The sequence below is a fragment of the Pithys albifrons genome, chromosome 2, assembly GCF_047495875.1.
Source record: "Pithys albifrons albifrons isolate INPA30051 chromosome 2, PitAlb_v1, whole genome shotgun sequence".
In the NCBI taxonomy this organism is placed as follows: domain Eukaryota; kingdom Metazoa; phylum Chordata; class Aves; order Passeriformes; family Thamnophilidae; genus Pithys; species Pithys albifrons.
In genome coordinates this window covers 100193652-100210223 of record NC_092459.1, presented here as the reverse complement: position 1 = coordinate 100210223, position 16572 = coordinate 100193652, and the positions used below count along the sequence as shown (strand labels likewise).

The 16572-nt window shown below is 42.8% G+C and overlaps 1 protein-coding gene across 5 annotated transcripts in view; it reads right to left on the bottom strand.

The window, feature by feature from the left end:
• Positions 1–15147, bottom strand: part of STUM (stum, mechanosensory transduction mediator homolog) — a 58266-nt gene extending 43119 nt beyond the window's left edge. For all 5 annotated transcript variants that reach the window (XR_011699858.1, XR_011699856.1, XR_011699853.1 and 2 more), the window contains exon 1: positions 14855–15147. Coding sequence is in view for 1 of the 5 variants with exons in the window: in XM_071579730.1 (XP_071435831.1) it covers positions 14855–15044 (190 nt within the window). In the remaining 4 variants the exon portion in view is untranslated. The remainder of the gene's footprint in view (positions 1–14854) is intronic.
• Positions 15148–16572: the final 1425 nt, after the last annotated feature.

Genomic DNA, 16572 nt, shown 5'->3' with positions numbered 1-16572 from the left:
TGCCCCAGTCAGCAAAGCTCTCGAGATTTTTAGACTGTTCTAAGGAGGGGTGCTATGGAAGAGCAGAACAGAAATTGGTGATGTGCTGTGGGGAACTAAGAGGCTAAGAGATACCCACTCAGCCACTCTCTCATTCTCCTTCCCCTCCACAGGACAGAAGAGAAAAAAAAGAATGAAAAAGTTTGTGTGTCCAGAGAAGTAACAGCGAGATCACTTACCATTACTGCCAAAGGTGAAACAGATTGGACTTGGGGAAAATCAAATTATTGCCAATTAAAACAGGTTTGGATAGTGAGGAACAAAATAACCACTCTCACCCTTACTTTCCCTCCACACCTAGGTTCACCTTCTCTCTTTCATTCCTGATTCCTCTAGCTCTGCCCAGCTCTGAACAGTGCAGGATGGACAGGGAATGACAGGAGGAGTTGTGGTCAGTTCACAGCTGTTCCTCTCTGCCACTCATTTCCATGCTTTTCTGATGGTCTGGTGCCAATAGTTCCACAGGCTGCAGTCCTTTGGAATAAATCTGCTGTAGCATGGGGGTCTCCACAAGTTGCAGTTCCTGGCAGGAGTACCAGTTCGAGCACAGGTTCTCCATGCATGTCTCTCCCTTGGCAATTCTCACAGATGTGTCTCCTTCCTTCCCTGCAGTTCTCTGCTGCCCAAACCCTGCTCCAAACACCCACCACTCACACTTTGAAAAAGAGCTAGCAAAGAGTTATGGGGAAGGGCAACGAATGGAAATTACAGAAATTACAGGTTTTACATTGACAACTCATGAGAAAGAGACGAGGTCTAAACTTCAAAAATGTACAACTTCCATAAGACATGGTAGATACAGTAGGAAGCAGCATGGAGATCAAAACTAATCGAGTTCTTGTAGGGACAAGATGAGTTCCAAAGAGATGTGTGGGCAATGCATGATGTATTTTGAAACTATTAAAGCAAATGTTTTGTTTTACAAACCACTTAATGGGTAGCTTTCATCTGACCTAACTTCAGCTATCTGCAAGGTAGGTGTCTTGATCTGAGCCAGTTACCCTTTGCAGGCAAAAAAGGAAGAAAAAAGGAGACAGTCCCCCCCAGAGGGTGTGATTCACTTAACCTATTTTAAAGAGATGAGTCACATGCTGGTAGTGTCTAATTCCTCCTCACAGACTGTAACACCAACCAACCCAGAGGCACAGGTAGATGGATTCCATCTAATATGTCCAATAAAAAGAATGTTTGCCACTAAGGTATTTTGACTAAATAATACTATTAAAAATTATCTCCTGCTTTGGTGTATCAGCCAGCTAATCAAGTCCTTTAGGAGGAGCTTTCCCCACAGGCCAGTTGTTGCTTTTAACTCTGTTCATTACAGATCTTCCTCTGAAACTTCTAGTACTGGACACAGTCTGAGGTACAACAGAGCGAGGACTTTGTTCTGCAGGACTCCTGTGCCCTCAGGGTAGAATACAGCCATGTTACTTGGATACAGAAGGACAACAGGACCTAAATTGTGGTTTACAGTAATACCAATGCAATTATTTTTAAATAGTATTTCTACTGTTCTTCCCTGTTGATAAAGAGGAGTTTTTTGTTCTAATCATAACAGTTTATCAAAATGACGTTGTTGCCTAAAGACTTCTGCAATGCTGATGAAATGCTCTTGCTGTAACAACAGAAAGACATCTAAATTTGATGTTTCTAGCTCCTTTCATATTGCTTTTCTTCTTGAGGGTATCTTTTTCCAACATGACAGTGTTTGCAGGGCTCAGATGAGCCCTGTTGCTAAGAAACAAGTCCCAACTGTGCCTTTAAAGGTCTGCCTTTAAACATACAACTCAAGGAAATATTTTTCTTTTCATTATGTTGTATTGTGTGTTTTTATTAGGATTTCTTTTAACTTGGATCTGACTCTTGAGGTTACACTTCTATCACAACCTTCTAGGGTAGGACTTATTCTTTTTCCATTATCTGTACAGTGACATGGTCATGAACACAGTTGTATAAATAATATATTTTGAATTGGTATTATTTAAAGGTCACAGTAAGGCCCCATTTTGCACACAATTGTGGTGCAAACAAGAAGGAATACAGTGGAACCCACTTACTGTAAATATTGGTTAATGCTAATCTACAAGGCACAGTATAAATCGGTGTTCTTTCAAATGGCAAATTGCAAATGGCAAATCTGGGGTGCATCTGGGCTTGCTTGGCTTGGGGTTTGGGTGTGGGTTTTCTTCTTTGCCACATACTGACTAAAACATGATGAAGTCCCTCATGTGTGTATAAGACCAGCTCTGTAGCTTTCACAGGCATAAATCAGATCATAGAAACATGAGAGGGGGTAACCAGCACATCCAAACTAACAACTGCCTTGTCCATCCTGCCTATTTATCATGTACTCATTAATGCATGGCACAGACACCACCTCGCTTCTTGAAGGACACAAAGCCCAAGAGCGATGGAGGCAGTTCCTTAAGAACAGTTTTCTTGGAAGACATTAACGGAAACTGAAGCATGGCTGCCTTATTTGAGGCACTGAACTGCAAGAAGAACATGTAGATTATCTTGTCAGTTCTGCCACCAACTTCCTGGACAATCTTCCGCTGATTATCTCCTCTGAACTCTCCATTCAGACTGCAAAGAGCCTAAGTATGTGATGTAATGTTCATATCATAACATCGACTTCTATATCATAATAGGACTTGGGTGTTATCTGCACTCCACAGTGCTACTGAAATAATAGCAAACCCCTGCTTGACTACCAACCTGGCATTTCTCACACCAGAAAACAGTGGACTTCTCCAGAAAACTCATTCCAGTGATTGTGATTTAAGTCTATCACATCACTTACCTATCGTTCCTTTTACAAAATGTACTAAAGAACATTTACAGTCTGTGATGAAGTGTCATAAATATTTAAAACAAACCCACATTTGTAGGGGAGAAAGCAGATTAAGTTTTATGATGCAGCAGACTCAGATTTTTAGCTTTGGTTGCTGGCTAATTTGGGAAATGAAATTCTCAAGGTGTTCTGCCTGGTACTGCATCTTGGCAAGAGGCTTCTCTGGTTTAAAGGGCAATGTTAGAGCTCAGCCCTGCAATTCTTTCTTACAGTAAGTAGTACTTATTCACAGGAGCAACCTCAAGGGGCCAGCTCAATGCTACAAGAAGCAAAAAGGGTGAGCAGAGGTGAGACAAAATAGATATAGAGGCTCAACACCACACTGCTCTGCATGTCGTGGATTCTCAGTTCTGACAAGGGAGTTAAGTTTGCAATGGGAACACTTTGTACCTGTTTTGCACTGGTTCAAATGACTGCTTGGTGTTCCAAGCAGTGTGACCTGGGATCTACAGAGCAACTAGAAAGGGACACCTCTCTGTCCAGGTTCTGCCTAGGCACACAGGGTAAATGAACACCTCTAGTGGATTGACGGCACTGATGTAAGAGCACAACATGCTCACACGAGACAGATACTCTGTTGTACAACATATACTATATTTTAGTTAATAGGCAGAAGAAAAAACTTTTATTCCTTGTGTCAATAATACTAAGAGTGGCCTGTTACCATTTATTCATCACAGCTTCAGTAAAAGAAGGATTCACTGTGTAGCTTCTGAGCAAGAGTGGCTTCTGGGTCTGAACTCCATTCCCAGCTCCACCATGGGTTTCTTCTAAGTATCAGCTGAACACAGTGCAAAGAGACAGATCCTAATTTTAACTGCCTTGAATCTACCATCCAAAGTGGAAATACTGAGGCTTAACTCTGATGGAAGTGAGCATTTGCTTGTTGGCATCCTTGTGCACAAGGTGTTACTTGGATCAAGACGGGTTGGTGATGTGGAATGGCTGAACACAGAGTACTCCTCCCCATTCTGCTATCCACACTCATGGCTTGGTTCAAGCTCTGCTCTACACAAGTGCAGCTGTCCACACCTCTGCAGTGTGGCTGTAAGAGGATGCTGACCTTTTGCAGCAATATATGATGTAAGGGGCTCACTCTCAAGGCACAAAATCCAGGTCACCACGTACAGCTGATCAATGTAAACAAAAAGCAGGATAGATCACCTCAGAGAGTCGGCTCCAAAGAAGTGTCAGAAGAATTCGTTTCCATATTGTTTTTGTGAGAGAAGCAGGGAATTGAGTGAAGTAAGTACTCAGATGCAAGTCAATGTATAAAATTACATCCTAGCTTTTAAAGGAGAGGACAAGAAAGCACTTTTGTACTGACAATTGACAGTGAGTGTAGTCCCTGTGCTCTTTTCTATTACATTACACAAGAAACCATCCCACCAGCTCTCTGCAGCCACAATGAAATTTCAGTAGGAGGGGAGAAAAAAAATCTCGTGATGCTGAGCGTAAAACATTGTTTTTAAAAAACTTTAGTGCTTGTTTTGTAAAAGCCTTGCTAAGCCTTTCCTGGCATTGATCAGTTTGTCGAGTGCAGAGATAATGAAGAAAGACATGCAGCAAAAAAGAATTATCATCCTTGTGCTACAGGTAGAAAGGTTTGGCAATGCTTTCACAATTAACTAGATCAAAAGAGGTAATTTGATGGCAAATCCAGAGAATCCACACTAACTAAATTGTCTGACTACATCAAAATCAATGTTCCCACTCCTTCAACTACTCAATAACTGGTCTGGTGCAAAAGAGTTTGGAAATGGGTCTGTTTGTTGCAATCATTTTACAAAGACAGAAGGAAAGTATGGAGACCCATGGCAATCCCAGAGCCAGAGAAGAATTTTCTTCCACCTATACCTCACAAATATCTCAATTTTTGACCAGTCCTTTCTCACAGTCCTAAATCCTCCCACTAAGACAGCAACACCAGAGTGTGTTGCAGGGCAATGAGAATTGTATGTCCTTACAACTGCTTTGCATATATAGATCCAAGTAGGTCCAGCTCTACTTTTAACTAGAATTTAGTCCTCAGATTCTTGGAAACAATTTTCAGTGGAAAGGAATCTTAAAGCCACCTGACTCCAAAACAGGGTTTGCAAGTAGACATGAAAAAAATATTAATTTACAGGGAATATAAATACATATACCTTGATTCAAGAGCTTATTTTATCTTAGTATAAAGAACCTAGTCCTGACCACTACTGGTGAAATGCTTGACTCTGTGGGCCTCTCTGCACAGTGATTTCTGTGGTCTCCAGTTGCCATCCCCTTTCCCCACACAGCTTAGCAAACACAATGTTGGATAGTCACATACAAAATATCATGTTTATGGAAATCAAATTGTCATGGCAACAGAAGAGGTCTTGCAAGTATTTTAAAAATAGCAAATTAACAAAACCAATTTATAAAATCTAAATCCCATTCTTTTATGAATGTACTTAAACTGATTCAACAAATGGCTTTCTACTTACAGAAGGCTTTCCTTTAAAGCCATAATCTCACTTCACCATACTGGCATATGTAACAGATATGCATGCAAATAAATACAGATTTTAAACTTAAAGCAGCAAAAGTATTTCAGCTGGACAGTGTCATGCTAATGTGATTGTTGGCCTTATTTCAGGTAAAATATTTTCATAAAAACACTGTGCTTCATACTTAGTAAAATGACCTAAGTTTTTAACACAGTGAACTTATAACCTGCTCATTATAACCTACTTATTAGTCTTCAATAAATGTCAGTTCTTCAAAGGCTTATTAACACTAACACTTAGTAAAAATGTACAAACAGTTTTTAAAAACAACATTGTCATTTGGTTCAATTGAACTTTTTTCTCAACACAATCACAAGATTCATTTGACCATTTAGCCCTTTTGCATTCTTTACAAACTTACTTGTGTTTTCACTGAAACAAAATTGTTATCCACAAGCTCAGGCCATTTGTAAGTTCTATGTGGACATTCTTCAATGCTTGTGGCAAACTAAGATTTCAGCCCAGACAAATGACAAGCTGGTGAAATGCTGGATTATATGTTTAAATTCATTTTCCCAAGGATGGTAGCCCTAGACCCCTGCAAAGTTCCTTGTATGAGCATTATTACTGAAGTTGGAAATGTAGTACAGGATGAATGACTGCAGAGAATGTGATTATGTTTCCAAGAGTTTCTCTACTGATTGTATTCACCCTTTAACAAGATTTGACCATGATCCACTCCAGGCACATCCTTTGGGTATGTTTATATTGAAATTTTTAATTTAAGTTAGTGTATTGCCCATCAGTTTTCATCAACCACCTCATTTGTATTTACTAGTCTGGATATTGATGATCATATGCTCGACGACATGGGTGTCCACAGTTTTGCCTAGTCAGGCAGAATTGTAAGTTAGTTAGCAATGCATCCTCTTTTTTAAGTTTAAATGCGCAGTATAATTGACATCCTTCAGTGCTGAAAAATCATGACTCAGGTTCTCCAAAACTGAGATTTTAAAAAAAAAAGGCAATTCATTCTTTCTTCCCCCAGCTTCCCCCCCTCCCCCTTTTTTTTTTGAGGCAGGATCATTATCTTCAAATCCTGCTCCAAAGCTGCAAGAGTTACATTTTTTCTTTTCCTAAAAGCCAAGACTCTCATCTAAACAAGAGCCTCAGGGGAGAGGGTTCTAAGGAAACACCAAATATTGTGTGAGTCAGGATTGCACTGCAAGGCCTTTTGAGGGGCTGTGTCTTAGTTAGAAATTGGTCTGTGACTCTTTCGGAATGGAAACACTGAGCTTTGAATTGCCTTTATTACAGGGACTACAATGTTAGAGGAAGGAGGGTGAGAACAGCTACTAAGTGGTAAGATGGAGAGAAGACAAACTGTAGAAATTAGTATTTTAAATCAAATATTCAAGTTCTGTCCACTTACTTTTTCCTCAACTCTACACAGATTGAAACCTAAGTTTATAATATCAGAAATCAACAAGTGAAATATAACTAGGTAGAATAGCATGGGATTGTTCTCAAGTTCTTGCAGTATTTTCATTTTGGGGCTACCTTGTTAATATAAATGCTCAAAAATCCTAGGAAGAGGAAGAGGGATTAACTCCTTCCCTTAATGAAAAAGCTCCCAGTCTTCAGAAGAACCAGGGAAACCCAGATTTCACATTCCTGCAATCTCTAAAGTCAGCTCAGTCAATCCAATCATTTCTTTCTCAGGTGAGGCTGGGCCATGCTGATGCCATGGCCTGGGTCTGACTTGTATTCAGTGGTTTAGGGCTGCTCTATGGTGATGTCTCCAGCTTCCTGCTAAGGATCGCTGCTCCACACCAGCTTCCCTCCGTGTGCATCACACCACAACTGCTCCAGCTCACAGACCATCAGCTGAAAGGCAAATTAGCTCTAGCTGCAGTTTCAAGTAAGATGTTGGACTGACCTGGTGTAGCTGCAGCAGAAGTGGCCACTCCCTTCTGCTTCCCTTGCTGCCAGAGCTGTAACTTCCAGCTGAAGTTGTGTAAGGCACAGATAATATTTTTAATTGCCAGTAAAGTTTGCCAGATACCAGAACTTTCATACTAGTAAAATCCCAAGAAGTGGTCATAGATACAGCACTCTAAACTGGCTTACTTTCTTTCAGGTATGGGCTGGAAGGAATGTCCTGTGAGGAGCAGCTGAGGACTCTGAGCTTGTCTCGTTTGGAGAAAAGGAGGCTGAGGGGCAACCTCATTGCTTTCTACACCTTCCTGAGCAAGTGAAGTGGGAAGGGAGATGCTGATCTCTTCTCCCTGGTATTTTGCAGTAGGATGCAAGGGAATGGTTTCTTTACTCAGAGGGTGGTCAAATACTGGAACTTGCTTCCTATAGAGGTGGTTGATACCCCAAGCCACTCAGTGTTTAAAAGGCATTTGGACAATGGCTTTAACTTGATCAGCCCTGAGTTGGTCAGGCAGATGGACAAGATGATCACTTAGAACTGAAATAGGCTCTTTGCACAGCACTCCAACAAAGTTTGTACACATCACTGTGGTGCTGCAACCGTGTACTTTAAAGTTGTAAAGTTCTGAAATGAAGACAAGTCCAAAGACAGGAGAAGCGATGTTGTACTTCAGCTGATTTCAGACCTCATAGAAAGTAAGAAATGAAGCTCTTTTCCTTTGCTCCTTTCCAGGTTACCTCTAAATATAAGTTTTCATAAATCATTTGCAAGCTCCAGTCTCTTTTACAAACTTTAGGATTATTTTAGGATCTCTTTACCATCCAATCATTGTTTCTCCACAAAACTCCTAATTGCATACAGACTGTAAAATTCACCTTTGTGCCTTGTGCCAGCCGCTGCCACCCACAGGTGTGTTTGTGTTCAGGGCCCTGCATGCAATCTGATAGGTAAGAGCCTGAAGAACATGGTTTCTGCTTTCACTCCCTCCTGGATGATCCTGAACAGCTCCACAAACTCTGAATGCTCTTTTCATGGTGGAGAGAATAAATGGCAGTGAATTGCTGCAGGCAATGGTGCTTTATCAGACTTTGTAAATCACTCCAACACTCACTGATTCAGAGCAGGAGAACCATTCACCTTTATCCTGCAGCTCATACTAGCCAAAATTCACCTGTCAAAAGCACTCTCCTCATCCAAGGTACTTTTGTCTTCAAATCCTTTCACTTACTTTCTCTCTTTTTGCCTTCTCACTGAATCTCTGTGAATGTACTTTTCTCCTCCTGGACTTGATTCTCTATTTTCCCCCACGTCACACCCTTAGTCTGGAACAGCTTTCTATACTCCTTAAAATTCAGTTGGTTTACTTGGCCATTTAACAGCTCTTCTCTGCTGTCTGCTCCCACCTTCACTCTTAATCTTCAAGTGCATCTGTCCAAATTGCATTAAATGACAAACATGATTACAAGATGCTGAGCAAAACCTGCCTCCTTGCATCTTCATTAAGTAATGAATACCTCCACAGAGCTGCTTCAACCACAGCAGTGAACAAAAACCATTGAACAAAAATGTGCCTGGCCATTTCTTTTGTTTTCTATTTTCACAGAAACAGAAGGCATGAGGAGGCAAAGGAAACTTCTTTGCATTTTAGCTGGTCTGGCACTGACAGCAATTCAGAGGCAGCAGCACTAGGTCAGTGCACAGATTGACAGTGCAATGAACCAAAAAGTTATTTTAAATGCAAGTGGAGCTCAACAGATGACTTGTACCAACTGTAACAAGTGAAGAGCAAAAGCTAACCAAAGAACACAAACAGTACTAAATATTTGGAGTGTGATTTGAGGCTGTGGTGATGAAGAAGGCCTGGCTGTGCTTTTGCTGTGTATGACTTGTAAAACAAGGGGCACAGGAGGATGATGACTATGAGGGCATGTACATGTGTGATGCTGTGGCTGAGCAGATAAACTCAAGGAAGGGATCCAGTGTTATATACAGGAAAGGAAAGGGATAAAAATATACTCAGGCAAGTATGAGCAAAGCAGAGAGCAGCTTTCTTTCAAAAATAGAGCAGGGCATGCCACTGGATTAAAACTGAGGGGCCGCCTCAACTCCCTCAGCAGAGACAGTACCTGTATTTTGGGGGTTTATTCTGCTGATCAGGTGCACTGGCTGGAGTTGTCTCAACCAAGGAGCTACAAACTTGAAATACTTTGGCATTTATTATCTGTGAATTTCTTTTGAGTTTTCCAATCTTGTTTGTCACTCTAGATGGTCCAGACACTTCATGGCACAAAGATATTCCAGACTACCCTATGCTGGCAAGACCATTGAGTGACTGCTCAACACCATCAGCCAAGTAAGTTATATAAGACATTTAGATTTCTCACTTAAATCTTTGTTTAAAAAAAAAAAAAAAGAAAAAATTAGGAAGTCAATGGCCTTCTACACACTGACAAGAACAAGGCCCTGCAGATGCAGAAACCTGAGATTCAGTTGTTCTTGTGCCTAGCTTTACCTCACTGAGAACCATGTACAGCATAGGTGATACCACTCCTACCAGCAACACAGCAGTAACCTTGACTCACACATTTTATCACAGGTCTCATTTTCCACCTTACACAAGCAGATGAACAAATAATCATAAAGAACTTCTTGACCTTTTCAGTGGAAAATATAAAACTCAACAGAGTGAAATCTACTGGCAATAGGTTTGCTTTGTTTAATTATGTTGCCATTAATAAATAACTTGTTTCTGCAGACTACCAGCAGTCTATACATCACAGGCTGAGGCAACATTCGCTAAAGAACTGCAGCAGTAAAGTTTGCAAACAAAAATCCATACAAACACTTGAGAAAAACCTTTGTTTTCCTCAAATGAACATCTAAATCACACAAATTAATTGGTTTGCCTGTCTATAAGAAAAAAAATTAAAAGGATCATAAATACCAAAGCAAGTTTGAGATTTTAATGCACAGATGCCTGAAAGCCCGTTTCTTTTTTGCAGTGTTTTCCTACTGTAGATAAGAAATTGTGATTTTTTCCTTGATATTCTTTGTTTCAATAATGAAGGCAATGGATGTTTGCTTGAGGCATCTATTTACCATTCCAACCACAAAAATAAAATGGGTATTGATAATTTTATTCAGATCTTACCCCTGCAACTTTCTCAAGTGTTGTGTTCTGTACTCCTATTCAGCTTTTTGGAGAGCTCATTCTGCTCAAGAGGGCCATAGTTTCTAATGAGAAGATGCTTGGCTTCTATAAATCGAACATTAAAGCCATATTGTCAAAGCTGCAGGTACAGTCCTTGAATCCTATCAAGACTGAAGCAGAATAAACAGATGACAGAAGGCTCGTGATAGGGAGCTGACATCCCCAGAGGCAGGAGAGCTGCACTGTGGAACGGTGCAACAAAAAAGTTCACTGTGGGCTGGGAATCACCCCTTCTTTTTCTAGCCCCTGTGAGAGGCTGTCACTCATCTCCTTCACCGGCTATTTCATGGCACATGGGTGGCTGCTCTCCTATCTTGCACTCACATAATTTCATGCTACGGATTTCAATTACTCCCTGTGTAAAAATAGTATACATGTATAATTCAGGCTGTGATCCAAAAGTCCACCCCCTTCCTGACAGGAGGGATTAATCTTGGAGAATACCTCATACTTTCAGATAATTTCACTCACTTCTCACATTTCTCTCAAGTTCTCCCCTTTCGTTTACCCCCTCCCACACACGTGATGTCGAGAGAAGGAAAAACAGATAAGGAAGGAGGGCAAGATTCCTATGTATGTATTGGCTCAGGGAATGACAGAGAGCCAGATCTCCTCCCACGCTGACTGGCACACGGCAGCTTCAAGAGAACACAGTCTGCCAGCTAAAGGCCATGGCCAGCCCCTTCTCTCAGCTGCCATCTGCAGCACGTACGGGCTGGAGCTACACACTGCTCAGTCCTGTGGGAACTGGATACACCACCACTTGTCTCTGCTGATGTCACCATCTTCCATTCTCCAGAGTTCATCACAGCATGACTTGGGCCTGATGCTTCAGAGCCCAGAAGCCCAAAGCCAAAGCAGAGGTTACAGTGCCTGTGGCACAGGGTGCCTCTGGCAGAGCTGGCACAATGCTAGCCAAGGCACAATGACTTTGGCTAAAACACTTGCTGACTCCTCTCTCTTCTCTTTGTACTCTCTGCTCTTTTCATGAACCTGAGCTAGGGACATCTTCATTACAGCTCCGGCTTACAGCCCTATCAGACACAGATGAGAAAATCCACATTGGACCATGGAAAAGCGATCCAGAACATCTGCAAGGGCTTGTTTCTATTGCAGTGAATGGAAGTACTGTATAATTTCAAGGCTGTTCTACGAAACTGATTACAATTAGAAGGGCTGATCAAGCTTTTTTACATTGTATTTGGTCTGAATTTTAAGTTTTGACAAGGCACAAGTTAACATACCCTCTGGGTATGAAAAAAATTTCTATGAGTTTTTTGTAGCATATATGGAAAGAATAGTTAAAACCCCATTTACAATGCACCTCAAAACCTGCAGTTCTGGGTTACTACATAAGACTCTGAAAATTAACCAACTGAAAAAAATAAACTGATTATAAACAAAGAGAAAGTGTTATGTTTCCTGTCCAGATAGATTTCTACTGCAAAACATAAATAGCATAAAGGAAAAATAAACTGGATATTTAAAAATTCTCAGATTTCACCCTCACAGATGACCTCCATAACATAGGAAAGATAATTTAACTAAAAAAAGTATAGGCTTTCAGATGCTGAGATGCCTGAAGATTTGGTAGCCTGCATCAGAGCGCAATTTCTATTGGGATATCACTGGTTTGAGGTATTGAGCACTAATGAAAGCCTCCAATGTACCTGTCCCCAAGCAATGGAAAATTTGGTTTATCAATGTTGACCATTTTCTTGCCTATTCTGATGGTTTCTGATCCTTCATTGCAATTGCATTGCAGAGTCTACACATGAATGACAACTAAATGCAAAGCAGATGAGGGACGAATTCAGGGACTGAAAAATAGAGAACTTCCATTACCACCTAAACACAGTCACACTCTTCACTTCAGCAGGCAAAATATACAGCAAGCCTGTGAAACATCATTTTAACATGTTATAAATCTAGATTATAGGAATTGTTGGGAATTTTGTCATTTACCTCACAGAGAACAGGCTCACAACCTTGATGTGAATACTTCACAGCACTGCAAATCTTACTTATTTTTAGAATGTTGCCCAGTTCATCTAGATTGCTGGAGTGCAACAATGACACAGGATCTCTTTTTACCTTGAACATTCCTGCCAGTTGATTTGTGTTCCTCCTGTTTCCCCTTGTGTGTGGGCTATGATACATGACAGGATATGGCTGAGATCGTAAACAGCTAGATTCTAGTCAGGTGTATTCATCTTGGAGTAAATCTTCTACCAAAATGCATATGCTATTAGCGTATTCTTGAAGAGAATGGTTCACTTATGCATGATCTAAGTGCTATGCTTTCCTTACACAGCTTGGAATGCATCTCCAAAACACTGCATTTTGCCAGTCTGTGGGAAAGCCACATTGAAGCACTTCTTTTCATTTGTGTTTTGTTTTGCTACTTTTGCAATAGGTTACCAGTAGAAACAGTATACACAGCCAGACAGTATGGCTGAAATCAGCGTACCAAACACAAAACAAGTTTAACAAAAATCTTCATCTGTTAAAAAAAACCAAAATGGAATCAAAACTATTTTATGCTGGTCCAGCCAGTCAGTGATAAACAAACATCATGGCTGCAAAGTCCAGATTCAATTCTTGAGCTTTGGACTGGGACCCTACACGCTCACCTATAGCAAGGGCTCGCTATCTGCTGTTCTTATTTAGACTCCCTTCGTGTGAGGGAAGGCACAACACTGGCCGCTTCCTGCAGACCAGCAGCAGCAGCCAAAGAGATCCAGGCAGATAACCACACTTCAAGCCAATTCTGACATAAGGATGGCTTGCAGGGATCTACCCCACTGGGCTGAAGGAAGAACACAGGTAGTTTTCTAGTGTGCTGTGAAATACACCACAATATGAAGTGTAAGATCATTCACATGGGGGCATGGTAGAGTCAGGTTTTTTTGCGTATGTCTACAACAGTGAAGACATAATGTCTTCAATGCCAACAGAAAACTACATTCACTTTGAAAACTCTGGCTTTGAACATCTCTCTCTGAAGATGGTGAGAAAATAAGTGCTAAATAACAACAACCTAAAACCCCATGAAAGTATTCAACTCGAGAGTTTCTCTTTGATTCATCATTCCAGGTTCTTCAGGTGGCTGCACACAAAGGATGTGCAAACAACACACCCAGGCACAATGCATTGCATCTGGAAGCACATATACCTATGTCAGTCCTTCCGCAGCAAAACTCAGAGGTATTTCAAAAGGTACAAGCTTTCCTCTGGAGTACATCCACAGGTCCAGAGCAAGCACTCTGAAATAGCAATGGCTGGAACATGTTGCACACTTCAGTAATACTTTAATCAGAAGAACTTTTAGAATTTTGTATTTTTTAAAGAATTAAGCCACCTGAAACACATGAAGCCATTAAAGGCAGAACAGTAGCTTTTTAAAAGCAGGTCTAAGTGGGAGATACTCTCATATCACAAAGGACGCTGCTGCGGTGGCTGCAGGAGCAGAAAAACCAGACAGAAGCAGACTACGAGAGACTCAAGCACAGATAAAGAGGGCTCTATTTTGTTCGGGTATTTTTAAATGTGATTGCTTTGCTTTCAGCTAGAGTATTTGTATTTAGCCTTGTGTTCCACGGGCTTTTGTAGCTTTCAAACTCTAGTCTCCTGTTGCAGCAAGCATTTCCTAACTAAAAAGAGGGAACTGTAGCCACAGCTTAGGGATGTGTTATCTGAGCTGCTCACCAGTGACTTAGTATTGAGAAAATGTGAATCCCTAGTTTCTCTGGGGAAACAGTTCCAACATTTTTCAGGGGTCTCCCGAGGAAATGCAGGATGGTGGGCTCTGAAAGCTCTCCTTAACCAGCCAGTGCTGGGGACACTGATTCTCTGACTAACATCACAGTTCGCGAGAACACGAAACAGCTGAAACCCTTCTTCTACACCGCCCTATACCCGCCTGGCGAGCCCGGAGCGGCCGGAACGCGCGGGGGATGCTCAGCCCCCGAGCCGGAGAACTCCTTTACCCGCCCCGCAGAGTCATGGAGCGCGGGCGGCAGCCCCGGTGCCGGTCCCCGCCTGCCGTCCGAGGGAAGCGCGTCCCTCGCTGCTTCGCCAAGGCTCCCCGGGGACCCCGGAGGGCGCTGCCCCGGCCCCCGACGCAAAACTTCCCGCCGAGACGGAGGGGCTCGCTGCCTGCCTGCTTCGCTCCATCCCTCCATCCCTCCTTTCCCGCGGCGCCGTCGGGGAAAGTTGCCGCCGCGGCGGGGTGCGGCACCGGGCGAAGCAGCGGCAGGTGAAAAGAAGTACCCCCCCCGTCCCGGCCGCCCGCCCGCCCTCCCTCTCGGCGCGCTGGGGGCTGCGGAGCTCCTTACCCAGCCCCGGTACGAAGGTGTTGAGGAAGAGGCAGATGACAGCCACGGGGAATGGCATGTAGGGGATGGCGGCGCGCAGGGGGCCCTTCTTCTCCCGGACCTGCACCACCACCCCGCTGGAGGGGGCCGCGCCGCCTCGGCTTGGCTCCGCGGCCGCCGCGCTCTCGCTGTCCTTGGGCGAGGGATCCATGGCCGGCGCGGCGGAGCCCGGCGGGATCAGCGCTCCCGCCGCCCGGCGCGCTCCCGCCGCCCGGCGCGGCCCCGCCTGCGCGCCCCCCGCGCGGCCCCCTCCCCTCCCGCCTCCCGCCCCTCGCCGCGCTGGATCGCGCTCCACGACGCTTCCCGACCCGCGCTGGGTCCCGATCTGTGCCGCTTCCCGACCCGCGCTGCTTCCCCCGCGGCAGGCGCCTGGAGGTGCGCGCTCCTCGCCAGGCTGCGGATCGCCCCGTCCCGCCCGGGCAGTAGGGAGAGAGGACAAGGAGCTGTCCCGTTCTCCCTCTGGGAAGGGAAAAGGACAGCTCCATGTGAGGGCGCGCGGAAGCGGCGTAAAATAATGCCTCGAGCGCTTTTAAAAATAGAAGGTGTAAGAAAAGGTGTAAATTAAACGCCCGCGTTTATTGTTTGAAAATCCCTGCGATAGGGGTGAAAAGGGAGGAGAGAGACTGGAAAGCAAAGAGAAATATATCGCTGGAGAGCTAATCGTAGCTTGGGACAGTGTGAAAATCTGTCTTAATTCCTCGGCACCACTAGGGGAAACGGGCCCTTGTAGGGCTAGTAATTATTGTTGAGTACACAGCTCCGTGGATGAAATGGTGACAGAATTTTAGTGTGTCTGTAGCTAAAAAGATGGCAAGTCTGGTCATTGCAGATATGGTTCACCAGAGAAAACAAGAAAAATATTAAAGGCATTAATCTTGATATAAAATATGTGTGACACACATACAGGATCTTTGCATGAGAGAGAGGGTAGCCTGTGTCTTATTGCACATTTTGAAGCTGTGTTTTAGCCGAGGAATTCAGATTCCAAAAGAAATCTTGAAATACTTCATATGTGCCGCTGGGATGCCACCTGACAAATACATGATTCAACAGCTTAATACATTTCAGTACAAATTAGTACAATGAAAAAGTTAGGTAAATGAAATGATAGAGATCCAGAATCCACTTTCTAGATTACTTTTTTTAATTATTTTTCTGCTGACTGGGTTCTAAACCACAAAAACATGGACACCCAATGTAAAATCTCTTATTTTTAACAACAGGTTTTCTTTGCCTATTGTGAGTGCCTTTATCTGAATCTCTTCTGACTTTTTTGATTATCCGCAGTTTAGCCATGTTCCTGGAGCATGTTAGTCAGTCTGGCTTTTTATCTCCCTTTTTTCCTTTTCTTTCTTTTTTTTTTTAATGATGTTTATTTCTATCAAAATACCTCATGACAGCCTATTACATCGTCTAGACACCAAGCTATTGGAGGGCTGCACCTTTCTCATGGTAAGATCTGATGTAACTGGCATGGAGTCTGACTTTCTGTGCTGTTGGAACAAACCACAGTCAGATGAGAAATCATTATGGTATGAATATGGACTAATTAGAGCCTGTACAAAGCAGAATCCACAGCTGGAACATTATCCAAGGATTTGCAGTGATATAATTTTCCATAAATTCTGGAAATCATGTGTGGGTGAGCCCACATTACCTACACTAAAAACAAGCAAATG